A 13924-nucleotide genomic window follows, 5' to 3' on the forward strand; every position below is an offset into this window, starting at 1 on the left:
CCCAGGGGCGCGAAGCGAGCAAAGGCTCTGGGGAAAACGGCACCGACGGACTTGCTCGAGGCAGGGCTGCCACAAACCTTCAGCTTATAAAAAACATCGCAGTATCCGCGAAGCATCATGAAGCGAAGCCCAATGAAACGAGGTCTGCCTGTGCTCAGACGCCTCGGGGTACATTTAGGTGTTCTTACATATATATGTGAAGCTGGTTTTTGTACTCTCAGGCTGTTACCCTCATTCCCCGGGCTCACCCGTCCCTGTGTGGCTGTGTTTGCAGGTACGTGACGATCAGCTCTCTGGCTTTCAGTATGGACTCGCAACTCCTCTGTGCTTCGAGCAACACGGAGACCGTGCACATCTTCAAGCTGGAGCACCTCGCCAACAGGTAGGACACGAAATGCTCGTTACACTAAAAGAGTCAGATCCTGGTTGTCTGGCCGGCGCACATGACTTCTCTCTGTCAACGCCACGGACTTGGCTTTACTTGTTCTGTCCCCACCAAGTGGGGAGTGAGTGTCAGCAAAGACTAGGTGATGTGAGCTGGGGTCGCCCTCCTGAGTTTGCAGCCCGGCTCTGCCCCGTGTGAGCGGCGAGACCTCGGGCAGGTGATCTAATCTGTCTGAACTTCTGTTTCCTCGTCCGCCAAACCTAAAATATTAATGATCATATATGCATCTTGGGCCTGTGGTGAGTGCCTGGACTGAAAGCACGCAGTGTAGTGCCGGGCACGGGGTAAACCCTCGAGAGCGTTTGCTAGCTCGCTACAGATACCGTGATGCACAGGCCAACCTCGTGTTGTTGCTTCGAGCTTGGTTGTGCTTCGCGGATACTGCGATTTTACAAACTGAAGCTTTGTGGCAGCCCTGCCTCGAGCAAGTCCGTCGGTGCCGTTTTCCCCAGAGCCTTTGCTCGCTTCGCGCCCCTGGGTCACGTTTTGATCATCCTCAACGTTTTTCAAGCTTTTTCATGATGATTCTATTTGTCGTGGTGACCTGTGATCGGTGATCTTTGATGTTACCATTGCAAAAAGATTACGACTCACTGAAGGCTCACATGATGTTCAGAATTAAGGTATGCACGTTTTTTTTAAATCAAATTGAGTTTATTTGAGACGGGCCTCAGATATGAATCTCTGTAACCTGGCTCCAAGTACTGTACTTTGTTTTCTGGCCGTGCTGTGAGGCATGCAGGAGCCCATGCCCCCTGCGATGGAAGCACGGAGTCCTAACCACCGGACCACCAGGGAAGTCCCGCACGTTGTTTTTTAGACATCATGCCACTGCGTGCTTACTAGACTGCAGGGTAGTGTAAACATCACTTTTATATGCACGTGTGCGACATGCTTTATCGCTGCGATCTGGAGCTGACCCCGCAGCGTCTCCGGGGTCTGCGTGTATTCGTCACCCCCAGCACTGAGGGCCTGGCAGATCCTTCCAGGGCCGCTGCTGTGCCTGTGAGAGGAGCGGAGCGGGGTCGACAGCGTAAAGCGTGTGCTGGGCTGCAGCCAGGGGTGTGCGCATGTTTCCTGTTGCTGCTGCAATAGATCATCATAAACTTCATGGCGTGAAGCAGCACACGTTCACGGCCCCATGGCGCTGCCAGTCAGGGTGGGCCGCCCCGGGGTGGCAGGGCTCGGTCTGCACTCAGGGTCGCGAGGCTGCACTGCAGGCGTTGCCCGCTGTCTGCCTGAGCTCAGAGCTGTCCCCGTCCTGGTCACTGGCAGGAATGCAGGCCCTCGCGCTGCAGCCGTGAAGCCCCTGCCCCCGCGATGGCCCCCAGATCCCCGTCCCTCCTCACGCGGCCTTCAAACCAGCGAGGTCGCGCCGATTCCTTCTCAAGCTCCTGATTTCTCTGAATCTCCCTCCTGCCTCTGGCTGGGCAAAGCCCCCTGCTCTTAAGGCCCGTGTGATTGGCTAAAGCCGTCTGGATCATACCCCCTCGACAGCCACCTGGGCCGTACGACATGACACAGTCACGGGGCTGTGGTCTCCTCCCTGGCACAGCCTCCGGGGACCAGGCCGTGGCACCCTGGGGCCCCTCCTAGGGACTCCGCCCACTGTCGTGTGGGCACCGGTGCAGGTGCACAGGTGTGCAGCCCCTGTTTCTCCCGGAAAAGCAGTGAAGGGTCTCCTCCACGCAGGCCTCGGCCGTGGCAGTGTCATGTCACCCAGCCTGCCCCTGGGGCCCAGACCCTGCCCCGCGCAGCCCAGGACACGGCTCACACCTTCCTAGGGGGCCTTCAGACACCGCGTGTCTCCTGACACCTCCCCCTGGGGTCGCTATAGGAAATGGAAACATGAAGTGTTAGCGATTAGCTCAGGGACACCCAGAAAGCGGCGGTGGCCTCGGCAGCACAGCCGCTTGTCCGGGTCCCGTGCTTCTCGGTCCGTGGAGCCTCCCGACACTCTCCGGCCCCTGGCTGCCCACGCGCTTCCAGAAGGCCGGCGGGCTGGGAGCCTCACGACTGAGGGAACGGGTTCAGAGGAGTCCAGCGTCTCGCCTGGAGCCGGCCTCCGTCTCCAAAGCCAGGGTCCACGTGAAAGCGCCGCGTCTCACACCCGCCAGGCGGCACCTCCAGCGACAGCTCAAATCCGTGTCCCAAGCGTGGCGTCCTCTGCTGGGCCTTGCCTGGCACCAGGAGGGACAGGCTCCTCCCCCAGAGCGGGGCTTCCACGGGAGAGCCCTTCTACCCGCTCAGGGAGGTACAGAACCCGGCCTCCGTTGTGTGTGCCAGTGTGCGTGTCTGTGTGTCTGTGCCTGTGTGTGTCTGTGTGTGCTTGTGTGTCTGTGCCTGTGTGTCTCTGTGTCTGTGTGTGTCTCTGTGTGTGTGTCCGTGCCTGTGTGTCTGTGTGTGTGTGTCTCTGTGTCTGTCTCTGTGTGTCTGTGTGTCTCTGTGTATGTGTGTCTGTGTGTGTGTCTGTCTCTGTGTGTGTGTGTGTGTGTCTCTCTGTGTGTGTGTCTGTGCCTGTGTGACTCTGTGTCTGTGTGTGTCTCTGTATCTGTGTGTGTGTGTGTCTGTGCCTGTGTGTGTGTGTGTCTCTGTGTCTGTGTGTGTGTATGTCTCTGTGTGTCTGTGTGTGTGTCTCTGAGTCTGTGTGTGTGTGCCTGTGTGTCTCTGTGTGTCTCTGTGTCTGTGTGTGTGTGTGTCTCTGTGTGTGTGTCTCTGTGTGTCTGTGTGTGTGTGCCTGTGTGTGTGTGTCTCTGTGTATGTGTGTCTGTGTGTGTGTGACACGGTGCCGGCCTCTGTCCCACACCGTCTGGAGCTCCCTCCCTCCCTCCCTCCCTCCCGGGGCACCCAGTGACTGTGGGGCCCTGGCTCCGGCCGCTGGCCAGGGGCTGCTCTCACGCCCTCTGAACCTTGGCCCCGCAGGGCTGTGAAACACTAGACGCTGCCCTTCCACGCTGCTCACATGCCTGGAACCCTTCCAGCACCTGCCCCCGTGTGTGCGTGCCTCAAAGCACGCTGCTTGCCCTCTAAGCTTTTAAATAGATGTCATCTGTCTTCTGGACGTTTCTATCCCTTCTCGGACAGCCTCTACACCGTAGGACCCGCCCTCTGCCGGAGCTTTAATCCGTCGTCAGTCGTGCTGGGTTCGGGCCCCCGTGGGCAGCAGAACCATCCGGGCACCCTGCCACCCCCAGGTCCCGGGATCCGGGGACCCCACGCCGCTGCCTTGGTGCTTACGGTGGGAAGTGGCCACTTGGGCTCAGTTCCACCTCCAGGCTCACCTGCTTCTGTCCGTCTCAGGTCACCAGGAACACACCTTCCCGTCACTCTCCACATCCCCCCAGCCCACCCCGTCCGTGAAGCGGTAACTCATACAGCACGAGATGACTCTGCCTCTGCCTCCGTCCCACCTCTCCGGCCACCGCCCTGAACCGGGCCTCCCTTCCTTGGTCTCACTCCTTGTAGCCTCTTCTGACCATCATACATCTTCTTGCTGGACTAACCCTTGGAACATGCCCCTCCGTCCTCAGACACCTTTATTCCCCTTTGCCCTCAGGAGTAAAGTCCCAGGTCCTCCAGCCTGGCGTTCGAGGCCTTCCTTCCTTCCTTCCCTCCCTCCCTCCCTCCCTTTTCCCAAACAACTAGAGGAATATTCCTTTGTCTTTGGCATTCACAACGTAATGGCTACAGATACAACACACTTAAAGATTTAACCTGCATTATTGTTTTCCCAGTCACTATAGAGATATCAAGTACATGTTGAAGTAAAGTGTTTTTTCGTTTGTTTCTTTGATTTTTGGCTGCATCGGTCTTAGTTGCGGCACGCAGGATCTTTGGTTGCGGTGTGCGGGCTCCAGAACACACGGGCTCTGTAATTTGCGGCACGTGGGCTTCGTTGCCCCGCGGCATGTGGGATCTTAGTTGCCCGACCCGGGATCGAACCCGCGTCCGCTGCACTGGAAGGCAGACTCTTTACCACTGGACCACCGGGGAAGTCCCGAAGTAGAGTTGATTTACCATGCTGTGTTAATGTCTGCTGTACGGCACAGTGACTCAGTTACACACACACACTTTCTCATATTCTTTTCCCTTCTGGTTTATCCCAGGATGTGGAATGCAGTTCCCTGTGCTCTACAGTCGGCCTTGCTGTTTCTCCATCCCGTATACAGAGTTTGCATCTGCTCACCCCCACTCCCACTCCATCCCTCGCCCTCCCCTGCCCTTGGCAACCGCCAGTCTCTTCTCTGTGTCTGTGAGTCTGTTTCTGTGTTGTAGATGAGTTCATCTGTGTCGCAGTTTCGATTCCTACAGATTGTCAGACTAAGCGAAGTGAGTCAGAAAGAGAACGAGTGCCGTACGATGTCGAGGCTTTTCTCGCCGCACCTTGCCTGAGCTGAGGCCTCCCTGCCTCTGCCCCCTGGGCCGGCCCAGCGTGGCCCTGACTCTCAGATGCTTGTCCAGAGCATCTGATGGGCCCCCCTCCTGCCCCCCCACCCCGCTCGGAGACAGACCTGCCTCGGGGCCTAGCCCGGCGACCAAGCCTCTTCAGTCCCGCCAGCCCCGGAGACGCTCTCTTATGAGACGGCACTCGCCGGGCGCCAGCCCCTGCGCCGTGCCGCCGCTTTAGTTCTCACGGGCAGGGGACCGTGATTGCCCCCGTGGCCCCCGGTGAGGACGGTGGGATATGAGGGGTGGAGAAACGCCCTCCGCCCCTCCCTCCTCTGTGGTCTTGGAGTCGCCCCGACCTGGGCCCTGTCCCGGGCACCCTGTCTGGAGCGCTCACGCGTCCTCCCTTTTACATCTGTGCTGCGCCCCGCCTCGGATGCAGGACCTAGGTGTGGTTGGTACCTCTCGGTGACGCCCCACCCTTAGTGCAGCGCGCCAGGGCGAGCCGCGCAGGTGTGTCCCACGATGCTCAGGATGTTAGGGGGACGGCGGGAGCCTGGAAGCGCCCGTCGCCTCCAGACGAGAACCTCGAGACCTAGGGAGGTTTGTCCAGGTGGTGACAGGGAGGAATAAACCCCAGGGCTTCGGAGCCGCGGGCCGTGTCCCTCACCAGGATGCATCCCCCGGACGAGCGGCCTCTCGGCCGGGGTGCCTGGGGCGCATGCGGCCACCCTGGTCCTCGCCGGGCTGCTCGGCGCAGAGGCGAGTGTCCACCCTGCCCACCCGCGTCTCACCACACAGCCGCCCCCCCTTGTCTGCCAGAGACCCCAGGATGTGGCGCGGGGACTGCAGGGGGCACACCAGGTCCTTTTGAATTCCCCCGGCCTTTGTGCGTTGCCAGCACCCACCCGGGTGGCTCGAGGGCTGTAACCAAACACCTGTCCAAGCATCTTGCCCGGAGGTTTGCTTCCCACGCAGTCTGGCTGGGAGGCCTTGACGCTGAGATCGGCCTGTTCTTTTCTTCGGTGAGCCCAGAACAGGCCTGGGCTTAGGTTACAGAGCCCAGGGACTGATTCCAACTCACTCTCTGCCCAGCCCCCTTCCAGGAACCTAGAAATCAGGCTGATAGATTCAGCTTGCTTAATGCAGGAGGGCCGTCGCACTGGGAACCTCTTAATGGCCATGCAATGGCTCTTCCGAAGGACACACAAGCCCTTGACGCCCTCAGGGTACGGCCGGAATGGCACGTCCCGAGCGTTCGGGTGGGCGGAACGTCATGCCCGGGCACAGTCCCTTCCCACTGCCGTGAGCACAGCTCCCAGCGTCGGCCGGGGATGTTGGACGGCTGCCAGGGGGCAGCTTGGCCTCACCCTCGCCTGTGCCTTTTGCTCCCCAGCCAGCCAGAGGAGCCCTCGACCTGGACCAGCTACGTGGGAAAGATGCTCATGGCTGCGACCAACTACCTCCCCACCCAGGTGTCCGACATGATGAACCAGGACAGGGCCTTTGCCACCGGGCGCCTGGGCTTCTCTGGGCACAGGAACATCTGCACCCTCTCTACGTACGTGCAGCGCCACCCCTCACCAGGCACAAACCATTACAGATTTGCTTCCCCAAAGCACAGGTTTACTTGCCCCAGACACACACGCACAGGTTTAAAAGAAAGGCAAGAGAAGGGAGCCAAGAAGGGCACGTAGGGTCAGGACCCACGGCACCCCGTGGCCGGCCAGCCGCTTTCCCGTCCGTCCGGCGGGACCCTTTCTCCGGGGGCTGAGAAGCTGAGCTGGAAGCTGGCATGGGAATTTTAACCTTCTCATTCCAGTGACACTGTCTTGAAGACAGTTCCCATTTTTACGGAATTATGTAAAAAGGCTCTAGTTCCAAAGTCTCGGTCCAGATACCTATGGGGTCGACGGGTGTTTTATCTAAGACATTAAAAAGTGTTTATTAAAGCCGAACATTTGAAAAATTTTGTAAGACTAGCCAGCAAAGATGGGGGCCAGTTTTGCACCTGCCTCCTTCCTTCCGCTGTTAAAGGCAGAGACACACATAAGGCAGGTAGGCGGACGCTTTTGTTGGCAGGGGAACCTCACAGAGCAGCAGGGTGTATGCATATCCTTTTGTCTCACCCACACAATATGGTCAAAGACAAGGAGTCATCTTCAAGGTAGATCACTAGGACACATGCAAGGAAATCACCAGAAACCCAGACTCTGGGGTCAGCGGGCTGCGGGTTCATGGATGTCGGGACAAGACGCTGGTGATGTCCCCGGTGGTTGGGGGGGGGGGGGCGCTTCGTCCCTGGAAGCGGATCTGCCGCCCACGTACGTTGTCATCCCAGCACACGTCTTCTTGGCCCTTAGGATCCAGAAGCTGCCGAGGCTCCTGGTGGCATCATCCAGTGGACACCTTTACATCTACAACTTGGACCCTCAGGATGGAGGAGACTGCGTCTTAATCAAGACCCACAGGTGAGGAGACCGGTGTTCAGAAAGCCGGCCTTTCAGGAGCCGCCTGTGTCGTGTGCCCCTCAGCCCAGACGGCGACCAGCCTCAGCGCTCTTGCTTCCCTTCCTCCTTCAGGGGCGGGCCCAGGGGCAGAGCCAGAGGGGCCCTGCTTGGCGCTGGGCTCACGTAGGGCTCAATGACATGCAAAATGGGGTCTCCCTGCTGGGCCCTCCTCTTCCCGGGGTCCCTCAGACATAACAGGCGCTCCGAGCCGTGTACCGAACTGAATTGAGACGTTCTCCTGACCTCTGCGGCCAAGGGCAGGGCAACCTCCTGCTGCGGACAGGATGCCCCGAGCTGCCACTGCCCCGTCACCTGGGGCTCCCGGGTGCCCTTGCCTGCGCGTGCCAGGAGGAGCACAGGACCGATCTCGGTTTACTAAACGCCAGAGATGAGAAATCCAGTGATCGGCAGGTGAAGGTCACGCTGGTCCACGCTGACCTGGCAGGCCTTGAACCCCAGGGGCCCAGCACGGGCTTCCGGTGCTTTGCCTTTTGCAAGTGCCCTGGGCGTGAGGTGACCTTTTTGGCTCTTCCTTCCCCCCGCGTTAGCTTGCTTGGCTCAGGAACTGCCGATGAGAATAAAGAAAATGACCTCAGAGCTTCATTACCTCAGTCTTACGCAGCAACTGTGGCCAGACCAAGCCCTTCTGCAGCCTCCACGGTGCCAGGTGAGCGGGCACGGGGGACCTGTGTGACAGCGACCCTCTTCTCCCGTCACCACTGCCTGTGGACAGAGCACTCCCCCGAACCACGTGTCTCCTCCAGACGCGGCCCTGGGCGTAGCCTTAAACGCGGGTCCCAGAGCAGGGCCGGCGGAGCCCCCAGTGGCCGCCTCCCTAACAAGTAGTGGGAACACTTTGCCTCCTGGACGGTTTGTAATCAGGTGGAAAGCTGGAGGAGCTGGGGGCGGGCGGGTGGAGGAGACCAGCCGCCCAGGGGCTTCGGGCCGTAAACGCTGAGGATTTGCACTCGTGGGGAGCACAGTCCGTCCCGTGGGTCCCCGGACGCTCGCTTTGCTGAGGCCCGGCCCCGGGGTCGCGGCCTAGGAACAGACCCCATGGCTTCTCTCACGTCTCACTGTTGGTTTCCAGGTTATTCTGAGGATGGCGGGGCGCTCCGAGGAGAGGTCATCCCCGAACACGAGTTTGCGACGGGACCAGTGTGTCTTGATGATGAGAATGAGTTTCCCCCTGTGAGCACTGGGCACCCTTAAGAGCATCCAATCCGTGTGCTTAGACAGAACCCTCACCTGTGCACGAGGCGGAGTCCTTTCCCTGTTGTCTCATCTGTCACAACTAATCCTCCCCTAACACCCGGGAAGCCTCAGACCCCACAGACTAGCCCACCTGACAGTGTCAGGATAACCGCGTACTTGCCCAGGGAGCCGTGGCGGCCTCCCCGCGTTCGGAGGCCCGGGCCCCTTGACTCTGCTTCCTTAGCACCCTCTGTGCTGCTCACAGGGAGAAACTGGTCCGTCTAAGCTCTTATTTTCCTGAGGTTCCTGAGATGCTCTGAGCAGAATGTTGCCGCCCTTGTGATGCTAAAGGTGATGCTCGGACAGGGCTGGGCCCTCGCCCTCCTCCGGCTCTGACAGGACTGACCCCTGTTCGTTAACAGCCACTCGGAGAGCGGAGCGGCGGTGGGAAGCCCCCCGGGCACCTCTAGCCGGGCACCTCCCCAGCATCCTGCTTCAGCCGTCCTGGCAGCAAGGGCCCAGGCTTAGCTGGGCGCTGGGCATGGCTCCTCTCAGCATCCTGGAGTGAAGAGAAGCTTGTCCCCCTGGTTCTGGTTCTTCAAGCTTCCGTTCAGAGCAACATAGAGACCCCCTCTTATGAGCTTCAGTCAGAAAACAGCCCAGACGGTCCACTTGAAGTCGTTTCAAGATGGAAGCAGTGTTTAGGCCAAGGCTTGGAGAGTCAGCTGACTGTCCCTCCTGGAAGCAGAGAGAAGTAGCCATTGGGCATAGATCTTGGGCTGCATTGTTTTCTCTTGGTCATGATTTTGGGTCAGTTGGATTTCATTTGCCAAAGGATGGAGTGCGGGTCTGGCGTCCCTCTTGCAGAGATCCATAGGACAATCTAGTAAGTCTAGTAAAACAAAAACAAGAGCTGCTGTAGGGCCCTTCGTGCAGGACTGCAGGGCCGTGTTCCTGACTTCCCAAAAGGCTCTGTGGGTTGCAGCTTGGGATCGGCCTTTCTGGCTTTTAATAGACAGATTGTCAAATACAGTGCCAACCAGTAAAGTTTACATCTTAGGGGTGGAAAGCAGTCATTCTTAAAAATACTAATTACACGTTTAAAAACGTCTCCCAGTAGACCCCTCCCAAGGGACCAGTTGTTTTGCTCTTGGGTTCTCCTGCCCCTACTCGCTACAGCGGGAGCTTTTCTGTGCCCCCCAAAAGTTGGTGGTCATTTATCTGAAGTCGTATCTTCCGGGAACCAGAGCAGGTCAGATGCAGTGGGCATACATGTGGAATCTAATGGAATCAGCAATTTTGGTAAAAGTCTGTGACTGCTATAAAAGATTAGATTGTTAGATACTTAACTGAAATCAGAGTAGACCTCGAAACCTCTTATATTTACAGAATTTGGATATCGGCATTCAGAAGGTGATCCCTTCCTAAAGAAAACCTGTATCAAATAATACGTACACCATGCAGATCATTTGGAGTTAAAAAAAAAAAAATTGGAGACGCTTAAGAACTATAGCACTGAAATGAAAGGCCTGTTTGCTTATTCGGTGCCAGGAAGCCTGGTACAAGCCATTCGTCTTGTCTCCCGCGTAAGGACCAAACGAGTGGAAGTTGGTTTAAACTGCGCCGATTTTTATTTATGTAGAAGGAGGGCTTCCTGCCCGTAAGCGTGAGAGTGCCGATCACTGAACGAGCTTCCCCAGAACGGTCGCTAGGCCCTAGCAATTTCGGAGCAGCCCCCGTGTGCGGAGCCGGTGGTAGGGGTCTCGGAGACCATCAGACCCCAGCCCTGCCCTCATGCCTGCAGGCAGAGCGATGGGGTAGCAGGTGGGCTTCTGCATCTCAGTGCACAAGGATCGGGGCCTGAGTGCCCCTGGGATGTTCTTGCAAGAGGGACCATATTAGTCATGTCCTCATTGGCAGTGATGGTCCACTGGAGATGCTAAACAGCTTCCTCTCTCTGTCTCTGTTCTGAACGGTCATGCCTGTTGCAAACATCTGTCCAGAATCCTCCTCTCTACCCACATGCCTTAACACCTTCCAGGATCCTGACGGATCTTGGGGTCTCAGCTTCTCCCGGACACGAGCCTAGGTTTGCTCGGATAATCTCCTGAGGGGCTCGCTGGGTCATCGCTGCTGGTCTTCTTTTTTAAATATACTGACACTAACCTGGGTATGAGCCCTCTCATCTCCTTGGGATTGACTTTGCTCCAAGCACAATGAGGGAAAAGAGAATTGATCATTTCTGGTCCCTTAGAAAGATGCTGTATTCAGGAAGAGAGTAGCTTTGGTTTCGGTAACAAGCCAGCCTTGACAAGTTTGCATATATTCTGACATTCGTCTTACTCTTGGGACCAAGGGTGTTTACTGACTTTTTCATGGTGATTTAGCAGTCTGTGTTTACAAGTAAGATGAGCCTTAAAAAAAAAAAAAAAAAAAAAAAAAGCAACCCATATACATATCAATACACACATATATTTTTACAAAAAGTATTTTCTGAAACTGCCACCTCGTCTACACCTAAAGAAGACGGGTGACTCTTCCGTGACCACACGCGAGGGTCGGCCTGTGGACAGACAGGCGGGAAAGCTCTGCCGGGCCCAGCCTGCCCCCGCCGACCCCACGTGCGCACGGGTCTGCTGACCGTGCAGCCGGCCCGTCAGCCCCTTCCCGGAAGGAGTAAGGCCGTTCTGTTTTGATTTTGGTAGATAATCTCGTGCCGCGGCGATCAGAAGGGCAGAACGAAGCAGTCATGGTGAACAGCAGGACCGCCCCTCTGTCAGGCGGTTTTGGAGACGACCAGGAAGGTGGATGCAAGGCATGCGGTAGTGTGAGCAGAATGGGGGGTCAGGAACCCGGGACGCGGTTTGCTGCCCAGCAGGCTCGTCTCAGCCCCGGTGGCCGGTGGGTGCGGGAGCTGCTGCGAATCCACATCCTGCCGTTGTTGAAAGTGCGCCCCAGCCAGAGCGTCCACATGGACGCACCATCTTGGTCTATATAACGCTAATTTTATATTACAAAAAGCATCCTTTCGAAAGCGTATGCTGCGTAAAAATGTACTTACAGGAGAATCTCTCTGAACTGTATTTCTTGTATATGCGACATAGAGAGAGAGGCTATTTTAGCCAGGCAAAAGGTTTGTGCAGTGATTGGAATAAATCATTTATGACCTTTCAGTCCCATTTAGGACACTGATAATAAAACCATGGCAATGCACTTTTGAGGCTTTAAAACTTTACTTCTTTGTGGTTTCTGAAAGCAGGAAGCATCCCTAAAATCTTTAAAATACAGCCGTTTGACCTGTCGCACGGGGTGGTGGCAGGTGGGCAGGGCTGTGGGCTTCTGCGGCCTGGAAGCAGCTCTCACCTTGGCAGGTCTGCAGCCCCCTGGGGAGCTTCACAGACACGGAGCGCCTCAGGCCCCCCCCCCAGCCCACCTGGTCAGAGTCCGCATGGTCACAAGCTCCCAGGTGATCTGTGCGCCTGTGAAAGACGGAGGTGCTGCTCTAGGTGCCAGCCGGGATGAGCCTCTGTTCAAATGACGGGCAAAACTGGGTGCATAAAAAAAAAGGCAACTAGAACATATCGAGTGCCTGCTTGGTGTCACGTCGCGTGCCAGACAGGCACTTGCACGTATCACCTGTTTCCTCCTCAAGATCAGCTTGCGAGTTACGTTAAACAACTGCCCAAGTTCAAAGCTGGGGCTGGGACCTGGTCTGACTCCTGACTCCACAGCCCAGGTGCCTTTTCTTACAGCTCGGGCTCGGCATGCCCTCAAGCCGGCACGTGGAAGGGACAGCGGGGGACGCGGAGTGGTGGCTTCAAAACAAACTTCTGAGCCTTATTTTTAAAGCACACGTCACTGCGAAGTGGGCAAAACCGCAGTCGGGATGTGAACCCGCCCGTCTCGCTTCCCGGTGTTTCCGTCACGCGGCCTGGCAGCGGCAGGCAGTTTGGTGGGGATTACAGCAGGGGGTCACGGAAGGGTCCTGACTGTAATCCGCTCGGGAGGTGTTGTCGCCGGCAATGTCTTCAAGGACCTCCGAGAGAGCCGCTCTGACCTCGGGCAGCACCCTCTGGTACTCGGCACTACCCCGGTCCAGAGGCACAGCTTCTGCGACATCGTCATCCAGGTTGAAGATGAGGGGAGGCTCGTGGTGCCACTCGGGGCCGACGCTGCCATCGCAGGCTCTGGCCCCACCTGGAGCGGGTGACAACAGAGACCCCGTCAAGCCCAGCACCGGATTACAAGTGAGTGCAAACATATCAGGACTCCAATGTTCCAGTGACCGCTCTCCCTGCCACTAAGACACTGACTCAAGTATCTTTCCCCTCCACCCTCTGGGAGTAAATGTGATGTGTCTTTTGAAAATTGATTTCTTGAGTCCACAGGACACTCAATTTGGCAAATTAGGCAGGGAGGCCAGGGAAGTCGTTTCACTTCGGGCTGCAGTTCAGTTTCTTGTCTGAGTCAGAATCTGCCTGAAGACGGGTGACGAAAACGTTTGGAGCGATGGCAGCCTCCTTGGCTGTTAACGATTCAGATGAGTTTTTTTTTTTTGCCCCCTTTTCCGTACAAAAAGTAGTTAGGGCTTCTGACAGGAATGAACACAATATAATTATATCAACAAAAGGAATTCAGGCAGAGGACAGCCCTGGGACACACAGGCAATCCTGAACACTTCCTTTGCCTCTGGTCTCCTTAGCAGGGAAACATGAACAAGGTAGACATTTACCAGCCACTCGGGGAAGCAGAGCCCTGAGGTGTGAGAGAATTTTTTCCACCGGCTCCTCCTACAGGATGGAACACTCGACAGCATCCTTATGAAAAGCACAGCTGTGTGATGAGGCCGGTCCAGCTGACAACTTTCTATCCCACCCTCCGCTACGAGCTGAGAGCCTGAAGCCCAAGTGCAACTCAGTAAAAGCAAATCTCCACGAAGGAGCCACAGTCACACCACGGGAGGACGCAGCTTTCATTCTGGGCCAATCTGAACAGAAACGTAAAACGTGAACCACTGAGAGGGAAGAATGGGTAGATCGCACAGCCTTTAGGAAGCCCCCTGTTGATGCTGCTCCTCCTGGGATGGATTTCAGTTTGTCCAACGAAAAGGAAGAGTCGTTGCCTAGTGTTTGGAGTTGAAGTTGGCTCTTCTTTGCCAATAAACAGAGGTGACGTGAGCTTTGGCAATCAGTCAAGCGAAGGTGGGGACTGACTCCTCTTATAAAAATTAAAGGCTTCCACTTAAGGGAATAATGGAGTAGCTCACATAAAACTCATCCTCCCATAGATGACAATTTTAAGTTCTAGGCAACATACAGAAAAAAAACAACCAATTGAAGGCACCAGAAAATCATCCATGCAGGCAGAAAGGAATTTGATTTTTGAGAGC

At 56.5% G+C, this 13924-nt stretch overlaps 2 protein-coding genes across 4 annotated transcripts in view; one reads left to right on the forward strand and one right to left on the reverse strand.

Annotated features, from left to right (window-relative positions):
* Nucleotides 1-11432, forward strand: part of WIPI1 (WD repeat domain, phosphoinositide interacting 1) — a 29844-nt gene extending 18412 nt beyond the window's left edge. The window contains exons 8-13 of the mRNA XM_029210826.1: nt 275-382; nt 6228-6392; nt 7195-7302; nt 7890-8008; nt 8432-8532; nt 11241-11432. Of these exons, the coding sequence (XP_029066659.1) occupies nt 275-382; nt 6228-6392; nt 7195-7302; nt 7890-8008; nt 8432-8532; nt 11241-11291 (652 nt within the window). The 3' untranslated portion in view covers nt 11292-11432. The remainder of the gene's footprint in view (nt 1-274; nt 383-6227; nt 6393-7194; nt 7303-7889; nt 8009-8431; nt 8533-11240) is intronic.
* ARSG (arylsulfatase G) overlaps nt 10828-13924 on the reverse strand; it is a 119235-nt gene continuing 116138 nt past the window's right edge. For 2 of the 3 annotated variants that reach the window (XM_029210821.1, XM_029210820.1), the window contains exon 12: nt 12458-12732. In XM_029210821.1, coding sequence (XP_029066654.1) covers nt 12458-12732 — 275 coding nt within the window. Of the gene's footprint in view, nt 12733-13924 lie in introns of all 3 variants that reach the window. The other variant, XM_029210822.1, reaches the window with a different exon arrangement.

Source organism: Monodon monoceros, unplaced genomic scaffold (genome assembly GCF_005190385.1).
Source record: "Monodon monoceros isolate NGI ecotype Baffin Bay Population unplaced genomic scaffold, NGI_Narwhal_1 Super_Scaffold_9, whole genome shotgun sequence".
In the NCBI taxonomy this organism is placed as follows: Eukaryota; Metazoa; Chordata; class Mammalia; order Artiodactyla; family Monodontidae; genus Monodon; species Monodon monoceros.